General features: G+C 33.4%; 2 protein-coding genes across 8 annotated transcripts; one reads left to right on the top strand and one right to left on the bottom strand.

The window, feature by feature from the left end:
* Positions 1-4,015: 4,015 nt before the first annotated feature.
* LOC101266829 (cysteine-tryptophan domain-containing zinc finger protein 7) lies at positions 4,016-14,879 on the top strand. Of its 7 annotated transcripts, none has more exons than XM_069299014.1 (14): positions 4,016-5,037; positions 6,291-6,363; positions 6,447-6,577; positions 6,850-7,245; positions 7,357-8,284; positions 8,374-9,977; positions 10,095-10,243; positions 11,559-11,719; positions 12,394-12,497; positions 12,865-13,166; positions 13,265-13,482; positions 13,562-13,717; positions 13,800-13,854; positions 14,591-14,879. In XM_069299014.1, exons 1-10 carry the CDS (start codon positions 4,960-4,962, stop codon positions 13,057-13,059), a joined length of 3,819 nt encoding a protein of 1,272 aa, XP_069155115.1. In that variant the 5' UTR covers positions 4,016-4,959; the 3' UTR covers positions 13,060-13,166; positions 13,265-13,482; positions 13,562-13,717; positions 13,800-13,854; positions 14,591-14,879. The 7 variants fall into 7 exon arrangements, with proteins under 7 accessions (XP_069155115.1, XP_069155113.1, XP_069155116.1 ...); XM_069299012.1 differs by having other exon boundaries at positions 12,337-12,497; XM_069299015.1 differs by having other exon boundaries at positions 12,397-12,497; positions 12,865-13,482.
* A 2,375-nt stretch (positions 14,880-17,254) lies between these two features.
* On the bottom strand, positions 17,255-19,072 carry LOC138349098 (uncharacterized). The gene is made up of 3 exons (XM_069299010.1): positions 18,891-19,072; positions 18,638-18,762; positions 17,255-17,901 (listed from the first exon to the last, which is right to left on the bottom strand). The coding sequence occupies exons 1-3, from the start codon at positions 18,946-18,948 to the stop codon at positions 17,626-17,628; spliced, it is 459 nt and encodes a 152-aa protein (XP_069155111.1). The 5' UTR covers positions 18,949-19,072; the 3' UTR covers positions 17,255-17,625.
* Between the last annotated feature and the right edge of the window lie 1,882 nt (positions 19,073-20,954).

Below are 20,954 nucleotides of genomic sequence, written 5' to 3'. Positions count from 1 at the left end.
GAGGGATCACAAGAAGAATATTCAGTGTCATCATCTCTTTTGGATTTATAATTTTGATATATCAACAAATATGTACAGACAAAATTAATTTCAACGGAAATGTTTTTCTTTATGATTATGTAATCGCTTTAAATAAATGGACCAGCAAAGTTAATAAAGGCATGCAAAAAGATGGAGAAAATGCTAAATTAAAACATTTGTGAGGTGATTAGGTTATATTTACATCATCAGCGTTAGAGAATAGAGATTGAGACTTCATAACTAGTAGCTATTACCATCAATCATATTTGCTGTTAGTGATAATGATTAATTTTGTTAATTACGTTACTGTTAGTTGCTATAACATTTATCACTTTTGTTATTATAATATTACTAGTTTTCGATACGTGCTTTGCATGATAGTATCAAAAAAGTAAATTATATATATGTAACACTATTATTATGTATTTATTTAAATAACTTCTATTTAAACAAAAACATATTTTGCATAAACTATTCAAATATTATCAAATTTATCATGTACTAATAGAAGTTTTGTCAATTAAATAACACTTAAAAGCTTAATAACACAAAAACAAAGAAATTCTTTTTCATAATAATACAAGTATATAATTACATAAAAATATGGGTTGCATACCAAATCCATTTTGAACAACCATACCTTAACTCCAAAATGAAAACGAAAAACATAAAATCATAATCTAACATAAAATGATTTAAAGAAATATATAAGTCATATCTTATATTGTTAACTTTAACCGTTCAACTATTCTGTAAGAAAGCTTCTCTTGCTTCTCTTTTAATTTCAAAATGAAACTATTTGTTCTTCTCCCCGGTTAGCTTCTTGATGGCACGTAGTTCTATCATAATTTAGTAAGAAAAAAAAGAGAATAGTAGATGACAGGAAAAAAGAGAATATGATGATCTAGGAAGCAATTAACTGGTATTTATAGTGATATTTGATTGTCTTTCATCTACCAAATTTTTTTAATAGGGCATTGAACCATGATAGATACATTTATTTTAGTTTCTAAATTCAATGAATCACAAACTTTGAAGAGTTTCATACATTATAGTTTTATGACAGATAAATTTATGTTAATTTCAAAATTCAAAGAATCAGAAAATTTGAAGAGTTTCATACATTATTGTTTTTTACTCTAATTTAATTTAATCTATTTAATTACAATTATAATGTCATAACTAAAAAACTAAAGTAGTTGTTGGATCTCATATTATACCATTATGTAATTAAATATTAGTATTTAAAAATAAATTAATTTATTTTGATTTAGTGGAGGGGCAAAATGGTAATACAACTTTGAAGGTTGGAGCTTCCCACTTATAATAATATATGATATTCAATGTGATCAATTCTTACTATTATGATCAGGAGCGGCTCAACTTAGTGGCCTAAAACAAAAATCTACGAGACCTTAAACTTAAAATGTTAATAACTTTTATATAATTGATTTCTTCTAGTTTTCAATTCATAAAACCATTCTTATTTAAATTATTTTTCATAAGATATAGTATTTCAAATATGTCAATTTTTTTCTAATAATTCCTTCAATTTCATGAAAATTTTACTTTTTCTACTAATAGTATTCAATATTTTTTTAAAAAAATAATAACTTATTGTAACGACCCGTTTAGTCGTTTTGAGCAACAGATTTTATTTCTGGAAAAACTGGCTGAGATGACGGATCCCACGACGGACCGTCATGGGCACGACGGACCGTCGAGGGGGTCTCGTTACAAAACACTTAGAATTCTGAAATTTGGGTGTTGAAATCGACTCTCTGAACTTCGTAACGGAATGGAAGGACGGACCGTCGTGGGCACGACGGACCGTCACACATCTTCCACAGAAATTTAGTCTCTGAACTCTGTGACGACCCAGCAGGACAGACCGTCGCAAGCACGACGGCCCGTCATAGACTGCGTAATCCCAGGCTGAGTCGGATTTCTTTAAATGTTCTAAGGGGGCATTTTGGACTATTCCTGCTATAATTATAAATTTAGTGGGTTAATATTAAGAATTTAACTACTTGAGGGTTAAAAGAGATAACCTTGAATTAATTAATGGGTTAAATTCAGCATCTTTCATACTTAATTATATGCTAATTAGGGTAAAAGAAAGAGGGTTTGAATAAGAAAAAGAAAAGAACAGAAAGAGAGGGAGAAACGATCTCGAGAGAGAGGAACGAAGAGGAAAGCAAAGATCTTGAGGAGATTGCTGCTTGATCACGAATCTTCGGTTATGATTTTTATACTATTCGTAGTTAACTCTTAATAGCGAATGATATGTGTTGGGTTGTATTGTAAAGTCTTCTATATGCTTAATTGTATGCTTGCATGAATATGATTATATAATTGTGATGAAATAAGCATGATGAAGCTATTGAATCCCAAATCTTGAAAACCCCTTGTTAATGATGATGCCTTGGTATAAAAGAAGGCTTGATGAACTAAAGTAATGAGATTGATGATGCCTTGGTATAAAAGAAGGCTTGATGAATTAATAGAATGAGATTAGTGGAGCGGGTGTCACGAACCGACACGTAGAATTAGGGGATCGGGTGTCACGAACCGACACGTAGAATTACGGGATCGGGTGTCACGAACCGACACGTAGAACTAGGGGATCGGAGTGTCACGTTCCGACACATAGTAGTAGGGGAGCGGAGTGTCACATACCGACACAAGAATAAAGGTGATGAATCTTGAAAGATATTAATATACTCAATCTAATGAACCTAATTCCTAAATGAGTATGGTATTGAGGCTTGAGTCCTCATGTGTGAACTTGGCTGTACTTATTAACGATTATAGTACTTGTTGTTGCTATATGTTGAGTAGTGTAGTTGATTTTATATTATTACTTGATATATATTGTTTTCTATTTTGAGTTGGCCGATGATACCTACTCAGTACTTGTGTTTTGTACTGACCCCTACTTGTATGTTTCTTTCTTTGTTATATGTGGGGTGTAGCAAATATACCGTCGTCTTCAACTCAACCGCAACTCTAGCCCGTCTTCATTACTCTGGATTTCAGGGTGAGCTAATGCTTCTAGCTTAGACTGGATCTTCCTCTTCATGTCTTGATGCCTTGAAGTTCCGGCATGGACTAGCTTTTTTATGTATTTTAGCTTCTTAGATACTCTTAGATTAGTAATTTGAGGATAGATGTTCTTGTGACGATGACTTCCAGATTTTGGAGATATTAATTGATAAATTTTAGAAGTTGTTAATTGATTTCATTAATGAGTTTAAGTCTTCCGCATTGTTTTCTATTTATTATGTTTGAAATGTTGGGGTTTAGATTGGTTGATTCGCTCACACAGTGGGATAAGTCTGGGTGCCACTCGCGGTCCGTTTTGGGTCGTGACACTTATGACCTATTTTATTTTTAAAAATGAGGCCCCTAAATTTAAGGTGCCTAAGACACATGTCTTTTTTAAACACTGTCGAGCCACCCCTGACTACGATCACGATCACTCACTGCCATCAAAGGGATCAATTCTTACCATCAAATATTAATCACCTCCACTATCACAACTAGCACTGTCTTCAACCACCGCCAACACCATCATCAATCATCACACAATCTTCAAACCCCATTACACCACAAATTACTAACTTCAATCGACCCCATTATCACAACAACTTTCATTGCTATCAATTTCCACCGTCGCTTCAGTCATTACAACACCAACCGTCCCATCTCTATCGTCACTAACAAACATAACAATATCATTTCTTTTATCAAATAATGCTTTTGTTGTTGAATTTATATATTTCTCTAAAGTTAAATTACTTTTAAATTTGAATCACATATTTATTATGTCTAAACATAATATACATTTAAATTTACAAATGCCAAAAGTGAAAAGGAAAGTTCAACAATTGAGAGGTAGTAAACAACCAACTTTTTACAGTTTAGGTATAAAGAAAAACAAAATTATATCACAAAAAAAAACTATCTTTTACAGTTTAAGAAAAAAAAAACAGTTCTTTTTCTTTATTTAGAAAAAAACAGTTAACCAAACAAAATGAGGAAAAAAAAAAAAGAAGTAAAAGGAGGCTTTTTCTCTCTCTTTCATTTCTCTTTTTCTCTCATCATTTTTGAGCTAAACTGAGATCGCACTAATTCGATCCAATATATATTAGAAATTGAGATATTTTGAGCTTTTCATATACAGTTTTTTTTTTGTTTTTTTGGTGAATTTGATTGATTGTTTAAAAAGGTCAACTTTGTTGGTAAAAGATTGTTTTTTGTCCCACTTTTTTTGATTGGTTGAGCAGATTTTTTTGGGGTTTTCTGGGTTTTTGCTTGGTTGTAATTGGGTGAAGGAATTTTTATTTTTTAATTTTTATGTTGTAGTTTTTTTTTTTTTATGTTGTAGTTGAATTTAGTGATTTGGGGGTTTGAGAATATTCTTTGAAATTTCATTTTTATACGATTAGATTTGGTTCTGAAGCAAGTTTTTGTTTTATTATTTATGGGTTTTTGTTGTTTCATTTTGTAATTTGGTTAATATATTTTCTTTTTATTTATTTTTTGTAGTTAAAGTAAGGGGCTTTGAGAGTTTTGAAAGTGTTCATAAATTCCATATTTTCTAGATTTTGATTTGGTTCTGAAGCAAGTTCTTCTGGGGTTTTGTTGTTCCATGTTGTAATACTTTGGTGTATATTTTAGTTTTTTTTTTTGTAGTTGAAGTAAAGGGGACCTGAGGGTTTGAAGATTCTTGAAATTCCATTTTTTTCTATAATTTTGATTTGGTTCTGAAGCAAGTTTTTGTTTTTGTTGTTCCATATTGTAATTTGGTGTAGTTGAAGTAAAGGGGATTGAAGGTTTGAAAATTCTTGAAATTCCAGCTTTGGTTGAATGATTTCTGTAGGGAGTGGGATGGAAAGAAAGGGGTTAATTTAAGAATTTGGTGTTAAAACAGAGATGAATAAGAATAAGTTTGAAGAAGGAGAGACTTGTGATGATTCGACTGTTGACCCTGATATTGCACTCTCATATATTGTATGTTTTTTTCCTTCCTTTTTCTTATTTACTTTCCAAGATTACATTTTTATTAATCAATGTTACATAGGGATATATGTCGTTAGAAAATGTAGAGAGAACTTCTAATACTTGTGTAATAGTTGTCTATGATGAGCTTATATGGAGTGACAGGGTTAGTGAGGATTCATTAAGGTGTAGTAGTTGTTGCAGCAACAGTAGTAGAATATATAGGTTGCGTCGAAGCTAGAGTATAGCTTGTTGACCATGATATTGTTCTCTATTATATTATATGCTTTTTGTCCTTCCTTTTCTTGTTCACTTTCCATGCTTACATTTTTATTAATCAATGTTACATCGGGATATCCATATGTCAGTAGATATTGTGGAGAGAACTTCTAATGCTTGTGTAATAGTTGTCCGAGATGACTTTAAATAGAGTGACAGGGTTAGTGAGGATTCATTAAGGCGCAGTTGTTGTTGCAGTAGTAGTAGTAGATTAAATAGGCTGCATCGGAGCTTGAATATAGCTTGTTGTTTTGGTCGAATCCAGTAGCTTTGGTCCAAATCCTATACTTGTCTTAAAAAAGTTCAGTGAATATGTGCAAATTATTGATTTGAAATCCAGTAGTTTAAAAGAGCTAGAACCCCGAAATCATAAGCTGAAATCCTGGCTTTGCTTAACATGGGGAATCAGGCAAGGGTAGAAGTCGGAATTGGACCCATACGGATTGTGTGATAGATTTCAAGCAGTAACACTAGACTATAAGTGTTGGTTAGTGTTACATTTTCTAGCTTTGAACTAAGATTTGGACTTCAACTTCTTATAATCAGATCATTAACTTTCCCTGTGTCCCGAACTTGATGAGTCCGCCTCGTGATACTTTTCATGAATCCTTTGTTCATTTAACAGTAGACTCGGGTGCCTATTTCTTGCTTGTACCATAATAATTGTAATTTGTTTAGTTTATATTTAATTTGCTTTGTCTTGATTTTTATGCTTTGCCTAATCTTTAGTCAAGCCTCAATCAAGCTCTAAACTTTGTCATCGCCATGTTTATGCTTTTAATATCAATTTTGTGATTTACCTTACCAAGGAAGTATCTTTCTGCATATAATTCTTGCGCCATCTTAACTTTCTCACTTTTATTTTCAACTGGCTGTCATGTTGAAAGTTGAAACTGTTAAAAGAACTTGCTGTTGCAACAGCCCGTTTCATACAATTGTATTATGCACTTTCCAGCTTCTCACATAGCTGTTCTTATTCTTTCAAGGATGAGAAACTCCAAGATGTTTTGGGACATTTCCAAAAGGATTTTGAGGATGGAGTTTCATCTGAGAACTTGGGTATTACAATGGCATATCCTTAGAATCAGAAGTTCGTGGTGACGTGCCTCGAAATAATGACTATCAATTTGTATGTGTTGCAGGGTCAAAATTTGGTGGATACGGTTCATTTTTACCTACATATCAGCGTTCACCTTCTTGGACTTGTACAAAGACTCCACCAGATGCCTACAACAATAACAGATCAACATCACCGAGCAGTTTGCGCCCAGAGGTAGCTACTGTTGAGAATATAAATAAGTAAATAAAAGTGTGCTCTCTATAATAACATAAGCTTTTAAATGTGATGGTCACACACTTCCACTGCTCCACATAGTATCAAAGCAGATAGAGGTCCTGGGATCGAATAATTGATTAAGCTTTTTAGATGAGATAGTCACATACTTCAACTACCTTCTAATGAAGTTGTGTTTTATTAACAAGTACAATTGCTTTCCTCACATATTTCTACTTTGACTAAGCAATATGCATCATCTTGTTATGCAGGGTGGTCGTCGACCCTCATCAGCCTCCTCATCTGCTTCTCTATCAGGAAAGCCCCTAGCATCTTCTGCCTATTCATCAACAATAGTACCTACACTGAAGGCTCCAGCAGCTAATGGGAAAACAAATTCATCTCTGCAACCTGCGCAAGATGAAGACTCCACTTCAAGAAGTGAACTAGTCAAGAAGCCAACAAATCTCTCAGACAAGAAAACTCCCAAGTTGCATGCGAGAATTGGTATTAAAAAATTCTCAACCCAAAAGAAAGCTGAAATCTACAGCGGCCTTGGCCTTGATGTATCTCCATCATCGTCGCTGGATGATAGCCCGATAAGCAGTGAAGGCTTATCCCATGACCTTAGGGATTCCCGATATGAATCTCCAACAAGTATACTTCAGGTGAATGCTCTCACCCTCTGCTAAAAGCGTAATCTTTTTCTTTACATCTCTCCTTTTTTTGGTCAACTTGACCTTGGGTTCTGCATTTTTTTCGTCCATGTATTGAGGCAGATTATGACCTCATATCCAATGCATGATGGACTATTGTTATCCCCGCTTTCGGATGATCTGCTTTGCTTGACTGAAAAAGAAAAGGTACGGGGGGGATCCACATCTGAATGTATGATCCAGGAAAGCCTAGAAACTTCTGTTACCTTAGTAAATGGAGCTCATTATGCAAATAGGAGATCTTCGGAAGCTAGGAAATGGAAATCGTACAATAAAGATGTTTTAGGAACTGGCTATGGCAGTGACAATCAAAATGGTAGCACAGTGCAATCAAAGGAGCTTGATCTAAAGGTTATCACCTGTGAAGAACTTGTTTCTGAGGCATTAAAACTCCCTCTATTATCTAATCCAAATCATAATGTTGCTGATCCTCTAAAAGATGCTGGCAGAGTAAGTGACAGTCCAAGAGCAGCCGTTAGGGATAAGACAGCAGAATGCTCATCCTATAAAGCTGGTTCACAGGAAAGTCGTTCACCAGAAATGTTGAAGGTTTCTGATGCTGTCGGTAATAAAAGTTTGGTTGAACATAACTGCTTGACAAAGGAAAGAGTTAATGTTGGAAAAACTGAGAAGCCATGTTCATCCGGGGAGTATCCGATATTGGCTTCAAATGAATCAACTTCCCTTGATGCTTTGCATGCCAGCCAAGACAACCGGGATCATAGTGTACAAGGTATCGATTCCAGTGGCAGGAAAAGATATGGATCAAAAGGTTCGTCAAGTGGAACCAAAGAAGACGGCTCACAATCTTCCAACTACGTTATGATGAACCATCAGGAGAACCCGAATTGTAGAAGCTCAAGTGGTACTTCTCGTTCACTGGATAAAACTTGCAACCAACACACCGGCGTTCCAAATAGCTCAGTTGTAGAGAAGAGGAGACATAAAAACAAAGAGAAGAAAATTTCTCATGATAACCACTCTGATGGAGGTATTCATCTTTAGTAGTCACATTTTGAACTTGCTGCCATCGTGAAATTCTGGTCTTTATCTTTATTTTCTGTATGGGATGTTTGACAGGTACGAAGGATGCAAATACAAGGAACACAAGTGAAGTGGAATCAGATGTATCTTCCAAAAAAATTATACAAGATGATGCACTCGATGACGAGAACCAGACCTTTTGCCCTGTTGTTGAAAAGTCTAGATGGAGTTCAAGCAGTAAAATGCCAGAGATGATTCGTGACAAATGTAAGAACAGGGACTCAGAGGATGATTCAAAGAAAGACTTGGTTTCAGCAAAGAACCCAGAAGCTTATATTTCCGATGTGTCAACGCATAAGGGGAAGTGTGACAATAATGATTCTCCGATTAAGAGAAAAGGGAGAGAACTGCGAGATTCCTTGACATGTAATCCCCAGGATTCTATGGAAAAAATATGTGATGACATCTCTAGGAAGGAAAAGGTAGCAAGGGTCTCCTTGTCTGACCGGAAGGACACTAGTGCAAGCAAAGGTAGTGCTGGAACAGGTCAAGTTAAAAAGGAACAGCAGGCTGGGCAAGATCTGGATAGTACTCTATCTTTGTTGAGTGTTAAAGCTGCAGATTCTTCACAAAAGGATCTATGCAATTCGCGACCTTCTGTTGCTCCCTCTTCAGCCTTACCCACTTCTAGTCCCAAGAGGTCTTCTGATGGTGAAAATGATGTGTTCTCCAATAAATCCAGTATGGTTAAGAAGGATAATGCCTGCAATGGCAAGAGTTATGATCTATTATCTGAAGCTGAATTAGAGGAGAAAGATGTTCATCGTGAATCAGGTAAAAAAGTCAAAGCAAAGTCCATGGTTTCTGGTTATGCAACTCAACAGGATACCGATGTAAGTGCAGATCCCTTACGTCAAGCTAGTCACTTTGCTTGCAAGACTGGAAACTCAGACCAAGGCTCCGATAAGGAGAGAAAGAATGACCATCAGTTTCAGAATAGTGGGTCTGTGTCAAATAGGAAAAGAGGTTCCTCGTCACGGCGTAAAGAGAAGAATCGGGCTCCAAAATCTGATTCTGACCAATGTAAGACCAAAGATACTGATATCTTAAATTTATCTTCAGAGCAAATGCCATTTAATGAAGAGAAGACGGCACCAGGAAAAAATAAGTCTCAGGGGAAATCTGTTGTTGGTTCAGATAGATTAAAAAAGAGTTCTAAGAAGGATCCTTCTGGAAAATTATTGGAAAAAAATGTTAAAGGAGATAATGAATCAAGATTTGTTCATCGTGATGATGCAGAAGTTCAAATGGATGTTGTGGCCCGCCTGGATAAAAGGCAGGCTACACTACCTGAACGTGATGATGAGAGATCATCTAAGGTCATTTCCAACAAAAGTGAGCAGATTAACGTCTCTTCCAAGTCTCCTTTAACAAGAGATCAGAATGAGACAGCTGTATTTAAAGAGCCAGTTCCTGGATCTGAAAGGGAAAATGGCAATGCTTTTGAAAGGGAAAGGTCAAATACTTCAAGACAGGGTAAAAAAGCTAAAAGCCACCACGGAAATCTACCTAATAATACTGCTAATAAGGTCAGGTATCAAGATGTTCCCAGTCCTGTTCGGAAGGATTCATCAAGTCAAGCTGCTACAAATGCCATAAAAGAAGCCACAAACCTTAAACACCTGGCAGATCGTCTCAAGGTTAAAAGAATTTACACTTATGTCCAAAGAAAGGAGGGGATAAAATATGGTGGATATGCTTTATTATTTGTTTCATTTATTTATTTATGTTGGCATAACTTTGGCTATTTGTTTTAGAATTCTGGATCAAGCGAAAGTACGGGTATCTATTTCCAAGCGGCATTAAAGTTTCTCCATGGTGCCTCCTTACTAGAATTAGACAGCTCCAAGCATGGTGAACAGAACCAGTCAAGGAGCATCTATAGCAGCACTGCAAAACTCTGCCAGTGAGTTCCCTTTTAATTTGAACATGGGTTATTCATTGAGATGACATGCAAAGAACGGTTGCAAGCATGAATGTATTGTGTTAGAAAAGATTGTAGAGTATTTATTATTCCTACATGCCTAAGTTCTTAGAATTTGAGACACGTCTGCAGCATACCCAATGTAGTCGTTCATGTAAATCTCCCATTAAAGACCCAGTCTGGCCAAGTATGAAGTGTCTCAGCAACTCTTAGCAAATGCCATGCTGTTGAATAGCAAATAATTCCCTTAACTCAGACCTTACCCCTTAATAGCATTCTTTTACCCCCTCCATTTCAATTTGTTTGTCCTACTTCCCTTTTTAGTCCGTTTAAAATAAGAATGTCTCTTCTTTTTCGGCAACTCTTTGATTTCAACTTTCCTCATGGCATGTTTAAGAGCACATGATTAAAGAACATTTTGGTACATTCTGCATATCTTTAGTTTAAGACAACAAGCTTCAAAATTCTTCTTCATTTCTTAAACGCGGTGCCAAGTTAAAACTAGAGACGAACTAATTGAAACGGAGGGCGTATTTTTTTGAGTCTTTATTTGACTTATGAGAATGATGTTTCAAAATTACAGAATTTTCCTTGACACTATGTTTTCCCATTCTTTACATTTATGAAGGATCTAAGAATAATTGAAGATTTGGATTTTCTTGAAGCGACACTAGCTGTAAAATTTGGTTGATATGTTGGTAATTGTTCTGTATCAGCTACTTTATAAGTGTTGAACTTGTTAGCATATTCGTTTCTTGTTGACAACAACATTAGCAGCCAGATATAACAGTACAATTTTAGTGCGATTAAAAAATTTAATCCAAAGTTGTGTTTCAGTTTATATTCAGTTATACCTCATATAATTTTTGGACGCAATTTCCTTCTCTGGTGTCATGTATTATGAAAAACTTTGTGACCTAATCTACAACAATATTCCTGGTGTAATCCCACAAAGTGGGGTACACAAACCTTACCCCACCTTGGAGATAGAGAGGCTATTCCCACAGATACTGGTCTCTTTGTGACCTAATCTATTTTTCTGAATATGATAGTGCTTTTCAACTTCCACTATTTGAAGAGATGTCTATGCAGCCAAGGTTTATGGTGCTTTTTTACTCAATTGGAAGAGCAAATTTCATTGGGTAGTACTTTTCAAACATGTGGAATTTATGCTACTTATGGATATAGTTTGATGTATTTTCGATGTCAGTTGTTCCAATTTAATGAAAAACTTGACCTACCATCTGAAATGTCAACAAGGATGTATGTTGATTGTTGGTCCTTCTTATGTGCATAGGTTTTGTGGTCATGAATATGAGAAATTGAGAGACATGGCAGCTGCCGCACTTGCCTATAAATGCATGGAGGTTGCTTACATGCGAGTAATTTATTCTTCACAGTCCGACGCAAACAGATACAGAAACGAGTTACAAACAGCTCTACAAATTTTTCCTCCAGGTAATCTGGATTGAGATGTCTGGGAAATCTACATTTCATATCTTGGTGCTTCTTTAGGCCACTACTTTAACTTTTGATATTACTAATCTGCTCTTTGATGGTTACTCAATGAACATGTCAAATGATTTCTTTTTTTACTCCATAATCATCACATGTACGTATTGGTTAATGCGTATTTACACTTCTGTCCTTCTAGTCGGGGAAGTACGGCATATGTCAAAATTAGTGATATCCACTGTTGATGAACAGGATTGCTCAGGGAAGAAAGCATTAGTATAAAATATGACTACTGGAAATAGTTAAACTAGTTAGAATGTGTTACAACCATATTTATCTAATGAGGATGAGCTGCATTGAACTTTTCTTCTTAATGGTTATTACTCTTACCGAAGGGACCGTTTGCGTAATTTGTAAAGTTGTTTCCATGTGACTAGGAGGTCGCGGGTTCGAGCTGTGTAAAAGCCTCTTGCAGAAATGCAGGGTAAGGCCGCATACAATAGACTCTTGTAGTCCGGCCCTTCCCTGGATCCCACACATAGCGCGGGCCTTGTGCACCGGGCTGCCCCGTTTTTATTTTTTTCGTTATTACTCTTACCATACTCATTATTATATAATAGGTGAGTCTCCTTTCTCTTCTATCTCTGATGTTGACAATTTGAACAATCCAACAATAGTAGACATGGCTGCATCGGCAAAAGTTGTTGGTTCTCCTCAAGTAGCGGGAACTCATGTTATCTCAGCAGGAAATGGTTCCAGCTTCACGCAGCTAATCAACTTGGTAAGTAGACATATCTTATCATTTTAATGATGAACCAACACCTCAATTAAAGAAATGTTTTGTGATAACTAACACTGTGATTAGATATAATAATTGCCTAAAGAACGGCAAGACAAAATTAGCTGTTTGAACCGCATTCATTTGGCTTCATCATCTTTCTTCCAAGGGATTGAACTTTGTTTTCCTGTCCCCTTAATTGTTATCTACCATTTTATTTGCGCAAAGGACATGAAAAAATGGCTTACTTGTCAAAACCTTTTCCCATAAGTATCCGTTAAGAAGTCAGGTTCTAGGTTCTGATTTTTTGATAGTTTGACTATGCAATGTTGTTTCAATTTTCTAAACATATAGTTTTGTTATTTTACAGGCACAGGCAGTTAATTTTGCTATGGAGGCCTCCAGGAAATCACGTGTTGCTTTTGCAGCTGTTTATCCAGGGCCGGGAGATTCACAATGTAAAGAGGGTGCATTATCTGTTAAGAGGGCCCTTGATTTCAACTTCCAGGATGTGGATGGATTATTGCGTCTTGTGCGGGTCGCCATGGAAGCTATCAGCCATTAGAGTGCAAGCTGTTGTTGAAATTGTCCACTTCTTGGAACATAGTTTTGTACCTGCTCTCCATTACTGTCAGTTGAGCAAGTAAAAGCGAGGATCTCTTGGTTGGAGTTGTGGGTGGATTTTGCTCTATCATCTCCCAAAGTTTTATCTTCTCAATGCTTCTGTACAGTAATACCTGAATTTTACTGTTTGTAAGATGTTTTAGCAGAAGGGGAGTCTTGGAGTAACGGTAAAGTTGTCTCTATGTCACATGAACTGGGTTCAAGCCAAGGAATCAATCACTGATAAGCATCAGGGAAGGCTGCCTTCAACACACCCCTTGGAGAGTGGTCCATCTCCAGACCTAGTCTGAACGTGGATGCTTCATACACCGGGCTGTCAGAAATTCACATCATTCAGTTGCCCGTTACTTGTCCTACTGACTTGGTAAGATATTGCATCCGTATCTGTGTTAAATAAATTTCCTCAAGGGTCCTACTCTTAGACCAGATTACCTTTTTCTCAGGTACATAAGAAACCGAGATAACTTGTTGGTTTTGACACAGAAGGAAAGATGTAGGGAGTTTTACTTCAAGGAAAGTGCAGAAGTATAATGTAACCAATATATATGCTTCATATGAATTGTTGATTAGAGGAAGAGGAGTTACTATACCTTCTCCCTGTAAGTCGATTGCCCACAGCTGAATTCTACTTGCAAAACAAGAGAGATATTTGCCTAATATGTCTTGGTTTGTTTGTTGCAGCTCTACTTTTTGCAGATGGCTTACTTGGGTACTTGCAGTTTCACCTCTTCATTTGGTTAGTTTTCTTCTTTCATAGGAGTTTATCAAATCATATATCATCTTATATATAATAATAATAATCATATATCACATCATATCATATATTATTATAAGTGGGAAGAACTCAAGTCAAAAGTTGTCAAATATTAGAATTCTCAATAAGTTTTCTTCAATATATATTTGTATTCATAGCCGAATTTTTATGCTACCTATAATTACAATATTTAATATCTGTTAACCTCTCACAATTGAATAATAATCATAATAATCATAATAATAATAGTAATAATAATAATAATAATAATATTTTGCGCACCTTAAGTAAAAGTTAAATAAAATTCAATTAATTAATTTTTCAATTACATAAATTGAACGGGATTTGGAAGTGGAAATGTGGTACTTCAATGCCCAGAGTCATACATGAATTAATTGCTTTAAATTAACACATCGTGTATTACTTTACCTAACTCTTACAATTCCTATAATTTGTCCTTTTCATTTTCTTAACTTGACTTATCGAATTCTAACTCTTCTAAATTAGTAACTAATTTTTGTTAATATAACAATCAGTAGAATTTGAATAGTTCATTAATTATTATGTCAAAACGAATTTCAAAGAAAATAAAAAACACTATATAAAAGTAACGAATGATTTCCATTTTGTTCAAGTTTTGTTTCTTTAGTTGTGCATCTGGCCTTCTTTCTAAGTTTCTTTCTTTTCACTTAAATTTTTCCTTTTGCATGAACTAAAGAAAATGGGAAATGGAGAAACATGTAGAGTTGATACGTGTTGGAACTGAATAATTGTCATATCAATTTACATGCAACATTCATTGGATAATATATGAAGATCACTTTCTTTGTAAGGAGTGCTAGCAGAAATTGATTTGCTATGAAAAGGAGGAAGTTGATTTATTTGGAAGATTGATTTTAGAATTTTCATTAATTGATTTATTCTTATAAAATGTACTTTAATTATAATAGATAAATGCGATATTATTTGTGTATTTAGAGGGGTTTATAAAATGATATTTTGTAGTATGCTTTCATGGTATCATGTTTCTTTATATGTATCTTCATATTCATTTTCCGGAAAGAACAAGGAGTATTCGCATCATATATAAAAACAATATCAAATTTTAAAAGGAAAATTTTCTTTTATTTTGATATGATGTTATTGAATAAAAACTATTTTAGCTACCACAAAATATAGGGATCTTCACTATTTTAGCTCATTATTGTTGTTTCTTCTTTGTATCTAATTTTACTTTCTTGATGAAATATCAATGTAAGGTTAGATTTTTTGAACAAACGGTTAACAAGGTAAGAAAATTTTTATTGATTAGTGTATATGGAATTTTTTAATTACTGAAGATTGAAAAGATCTTTTTAATTTTCATACCTTGTATTACTGAAAATTGAAAAGATCTTTTTAATTTTTTTTTGTCAAGGAAAGAGAAGAGACTCTTGATGATTAGGAAAAAGAAAGGTCCACGTCCTTCTAGAAATCCGTTCTAATAGCTATGACATAATTACTATTTTATTCTAAAAGGATATCAAAAAATATGAATTTACCCTTGGTCATCTTCCAATTCGGCTCTTCTAAATATACTAGATGAGTGTTGCCCGTTCTAAGCACGAGCCCAACATTTAATATTTTATATATTTATTATCATTTTATTTTACGATATATATTTTATTTTATAAACGTTATTGGTCAAGTCTTGTTTTTTATTTTTGTTTGATTTACCTACGGTATCAAAACAAAATATTTCATCAAAATTTCTTAAGCACGGTGAAAATTCCCTTCAATACTAAAACTTCAATTGGGAATTACTTTCATACATACGAATTCATGTTAGCTATAAAACATTGTGGTCACTTCCTTTGTACATTTTGATTTGAAACAATAGGATATAAAAATGATAATTTTGTCTTTGAATTAAGGACAGTATATATCAAAGTGCAGGTATCAGCTCTGCTTGGCTGTTTTGTATTGGACTACTAGCATACTTAACAACATTAGATGACTATTTTGTATTGAACTATTAGCATACTTCACAACATTACATGGTTAAATAACATTTTGTTCACAAAACAAATGCACTGTTTATTAAGCAAATTGACAGTATGTGAACATCAAGAGTAGCTGAATGTTAACAAATTAGCAATTAACATTTACGAGTTGCTAAATTTGTATGCATAATACTGCTCCAGGCTTGCAGATATGCTTTCAGCTGATGATGCTATAGTTGGGAGCATTATAGGTATTTATAATGGACCTAAATTTAATTAGTTGCATATTAAACAAACAAAATTAATATTGCAACGAGAAAAATTAGTAATTCGAACGCATTATAGCTGCCAAATTTGTTCATAATATATTTTCATGTGAATGTCATACTACTGAATGTCGAAGTGAGATACTTACATAGTTTAACATTTTCATATGTGGGAATACTAATTACATACATTTACATACTGTATAGAATTAGACAAAAACAGATGCATCTTTCATGCTTGGATCTTCCGGATTATCTTTGATAAAAAATCACCTGTTAGGACAGAATCACATCACATAACTTATACAACACAAAATGAAAAAAATGTGGCAACATTAAGCTTCAACTAAGCCTCATCTTTGAAGCCCTATTTCACGATTGACATAAGACATTTTATATAAACTAAAGGATCATTATTTATAAAGAAATTGATTCATAATTGTGACATTAATGTTAAAGGTTTTAATCAATCTGGACAAAGAATTTATGAAATATCTTTAATATTTACCTTTAAACTTGTCTTGGAGAAATTCAGTTCAAGAGTTTCAAATTAGATCATCAGCAGATAGTAAATGGACATATGACGACGATATTAAAAATCTCAAGTTTCGATAAATCATGAAGAGGTGGAAACAGAATAACACAACCCAAATTTTAACCCTTAAGAGAAAGAAAAAATAGTATGATGTACAAATAAAATGCGATGAAAAATGTGAAAGAATCAGCAGATTACTATAGTTTTGAAAAGTAACATACCAGTAGTAGTGTTTGATCAAAAGCCTATTCCAGAGTTTAGATCAATTTTATAGGGTCATGATAAGCCAAATATATAATGACATAACTTGTGCAGGGTATATATTATACAGTACTAAGTGTCATTTGAAATTAGCATAAAGCTTTCTCGAGCTTTGCATATTGTAGAAGGATTATTCTCATCATTTCTTTCTAGATAAGTTTTACTAAACAGGTTTGATTTCAGAGGTTTTTAATTAGTAAATGTTATTTTGTATTGTAATTTTTGATTCTATCGATTTAAGGTGGTTATTCTGACAAAATCAATAGAGGAAAGTTACATCATTTTTTAGGAACTAAAAATGAACACAATAGCCTTCAACGATAGAAATAACTATAAAAACAAAAAGAAAGTATTTTCATTATGTTGATAAATGTAGTACCTGTAAAAAATGACTTTTAACTAACCTGCTATCATAGGAGAAAATATTTTCAGTTTCCATCAAAGAACAGGGACATAAGACATCCACATAGCAACATCAGAAGCTTGCAAAATTTGGCATTCAGTGGCAGCAGCAAAAAAGTGCAAAAACTGACTGCTTCGACAACTACAACAAAAATATTTCAACTGAAATTTGAAATAATAAGAAATAATCTGTCTAGAGACTGAATTGAATTCAAAGAAAATAAAAACAAAGATAGTAAATCCTATTTCTATTAGTCAATTGCAAAGAAAAAGTTTTAAACAAAGTACAAAATAATTTATATACCTTTTAATTTTTTTTCATGGGAGGATTAAATTTATTTGCGATGCGTGGATATTCTTTTTCCCTTGAATTAACATGTTCAATTGTGCGCTTTTTTCCTTCTGTAACATTGACTGTTGTAGATGCCATTGGTTCATGAACGACATCTTTTTTCTCCAGGTAAGCCAAAATGGATAATTTTTGCGTTGCATCCAATTTTTTTGTGAATAGCTTTTTCATTTTATTGTTGAATATCTTTCCATTCAGTTGATCTTCCACATTTTGCAGCGATAATGTTCCTTTCTGGTAAAAAATATTTGATTAATAATAACAAATTAAACAATAATAAGATATGCATTGATCATGAATTCTTAAATCAAAAGAAAAGTGGATGAAGAAAGGAAAGTTAATTACCCAAAAAAATTAATATTAAATTTATTTAAAGGAAAATAAATATTTCTATGTTTATGTATTTACATCTGAACTCAAATTCAATACTGAAGGTCTTTCGACTAATTAGAGTTAACACGTAATTATAGTTCTAAAAACGGTCATGCCTATTGTAGTAGGTGCACAACAGTTTGCACAAAGTTCTCAGTCAACAGAAAAAACTTGTAAGATGGATAAAAACTTAAAATTATATATACAATGATAATATTTTAATAAAGAAAGTTGACTGTAAATTCAACAACAAAAAGTGTAATTTGGATGTTGCAGAAAAGAAACATGAACTTAAGATATGAAATTTTGTATGAAAAAAGTTTTTTATTTCAAATTTTGTCATGCTAGAGTTCTAAGCTTATACAGCTACAATATTCTTTTCAAGTTAAGGAACTCATATGTTCACATAATCATATGTACATTAGTTTAAAACTCTTACAAGTTAGATAGTATATTATTCAAGATATATTTTTTTTCTTTTATAGTTCAGAATCGATACTTGAACCTTATGTTCAAGAGAAGAAATAAGAAAAAAATGAAAATATAAATTCATTACAAGTTCTTTGTTATTATTTGGTGTGAAAAAAATAATATATACCTTGACGAAGCAAATTTCATAAATTTCTGCGGAAGTGAGGTGCAACATTTTCTCTGCAATTTCATCTGAAACAATAGCTGTGGCAAAACCACTGTTGTCCTTAACAGTAACTTCAAAATTGACACCTGTTTTGATAATTAATGAAAAAATTTAAAATTAATGGTCAGTTAAGACATTTATTTGTTTGAATAAAGAAAATAAATAATCTTAATTAGTTCTTAGTAATTTTAATTTTGTAGAAGAGCAAATATACCTAGGAATAAGATGTGTGGATCGGTGACAACTTGTGCAGTAGATTTCCCTTCGCACATTATATCTTGTGAATAATTGCTTACAATTTGAGCATGCTAACACACTAAAGAGTTGTTCTTTACTTGCAAGACACAATTCAACCTCAATATTAAATATTTGTCCCTTCAAATTCAATGAAGAATTTACAAGTAACTTATTATTCTCAAATTTACTATAAAAAAACACATTTTAAAGAAACGTTGTATTCTTTTACATCATAGGCTAACATGTATACATGTTCAATATGCATATACTTCACCTCTCTCCCACTCTCGCTTGCCTCTCCCCCCCCCCCCTCCAATCTCGCCCGCCTCTCTCCTCTCTCTTCCACTCTCGGTTGTCATTTATACAAATGCATATGTAAAATATACAATTATCTAACCAATATACATATATAATTCACCTCTCTCCCACTCTCTGCCCTCTCTCGCTCGCCTTTCTCCCAAACTCACTTGCCTCTTTCCTCCCTTTCCCAATCTCGCTTGCTTTTTATACAAATAATATGTATAATATATAATTATCTAACCAATATACATATACAATTCACCTCTCTCCCACTTTCCCCCCACTCTCGCCTCTCTCCTATCTCTCCCAGTCTCGCTCACCTCTCTCCTCCCTATAACATGTTGCTACGAATTGTAATTATCAAACTATAGTTATGGAAAGTAATTAGGCTATTTTTAGTGGCTATATGTGAAAGTTTTCCTATTAATAAAATATTCTCTATTTGTTAGACGGTGATGGTATATATGTGCTAATTGTTTTAATAAGGAATATATAAGTTCTAAATCACAAAATTGAAGAGTATTTGTCTTTTTATATGTGCAGGGCGTAGCTACCCTTTGGCTAGGGTGTCCAATTGGATACCCTCCTTCAGAAAATTATACCGTATTTATAAGAAAAATAATAATTTAAATGGTTAAATAACACATTTTGGACACCATTGAAAAACAATAAAAAAAATTTAGCTTAGTGATTTTAGTCGTTCAACTCTTACTGAGTTCTTTGCAACTTGCAGTGCGCAGGTTCGATTCCCGTTATTTGACTTTGATTTTTTTCTTTTCATTAAAAATTTAAATAAAATTTAAAAGAATTATTTAATTTAAAGTTAATAAGAAAATCTTATTTAGTTATTCCATTAAGCTGCTAAAAGTGAAAATACTTTATATAAATTCTCTTTTAATATAACTCGTTTGATTCTATTTTTTATTTTTTATTAAGCTGCTAAAAGTGAAAATATTTTATATAAATTCTCTTCTAATATAACTCGTTTGATTCTATTATTTATTTTTCATTTCTCGTTTTTAGTCATTAGAGGTTTGTGAAATGTTGAAACGGAAAAGTGATTTAGTGAAATATCTTTCTTTTTCTTTATTTGTTACTTCCTATCAATAAATGTGACACTAAGCTAAATATTATGTAGTTTAATTTTTTAAAAAATTGGTACATTTTAATTAAAGAAATTAATCATTAATGTTATGTAGTTTGATTTACAAACATTTAAGTACACCCATTCTTTAAATTATTTTTACGAGCTATGAAATTTTTGAACACCGTTTCTAAAATTTCTGGCTACACCACTGTATGTGTGGTGAATTGTGTTATTCGCATGTTTGGTAGACCTAGAGTTTCAAAGTCGAATTGCACTAATCGCCAAGAAGTAAGGGAGGAAGAAGCAAGTTGTTTACAAAGCTTTGTTTCCCAACCCCACTCTATAGTTGTAATCCTCAAACTTGTTGCTACTTGATTCAAAAGAGAACCATTGGTCCCTCACTTTCTCTGTTTCCGCAATCATAACCACTTATCATTTCGATCACTTCATCCATAGTAACTTGAATTAGACAAACATTTCATAACTCCAATTATTCACTACGTCAAAATTCTGAATCCGCTAAGACAGACTAGATTTGGGTGAGGTAAGAGTACAGTTCTAGAAAAAGACAATCAATTGTAAATGTTGGCATTACTGCAACCACCAAAGCATAAGACTTATACAAAGATCCTCATTCCACAAATAACAACAAAG

This window comes from Solanum lycopersicum, chromosome 6 (assembly GCF_036512215.1).
Source record: "Solanum lycopersicum chromosome 6, SLM_r2.1".
Classification (NCBI taxonomy): domain Eukaryota; kingdom Viridiplantae; phylum Streptophyta; class Magnoliopsida; order Solanales; family Solanaceae; genus Solanum; species Solanum lycopersicum.
This window is presented reverse-complemented; position numbering and strand designations above follow the sequence as displayed.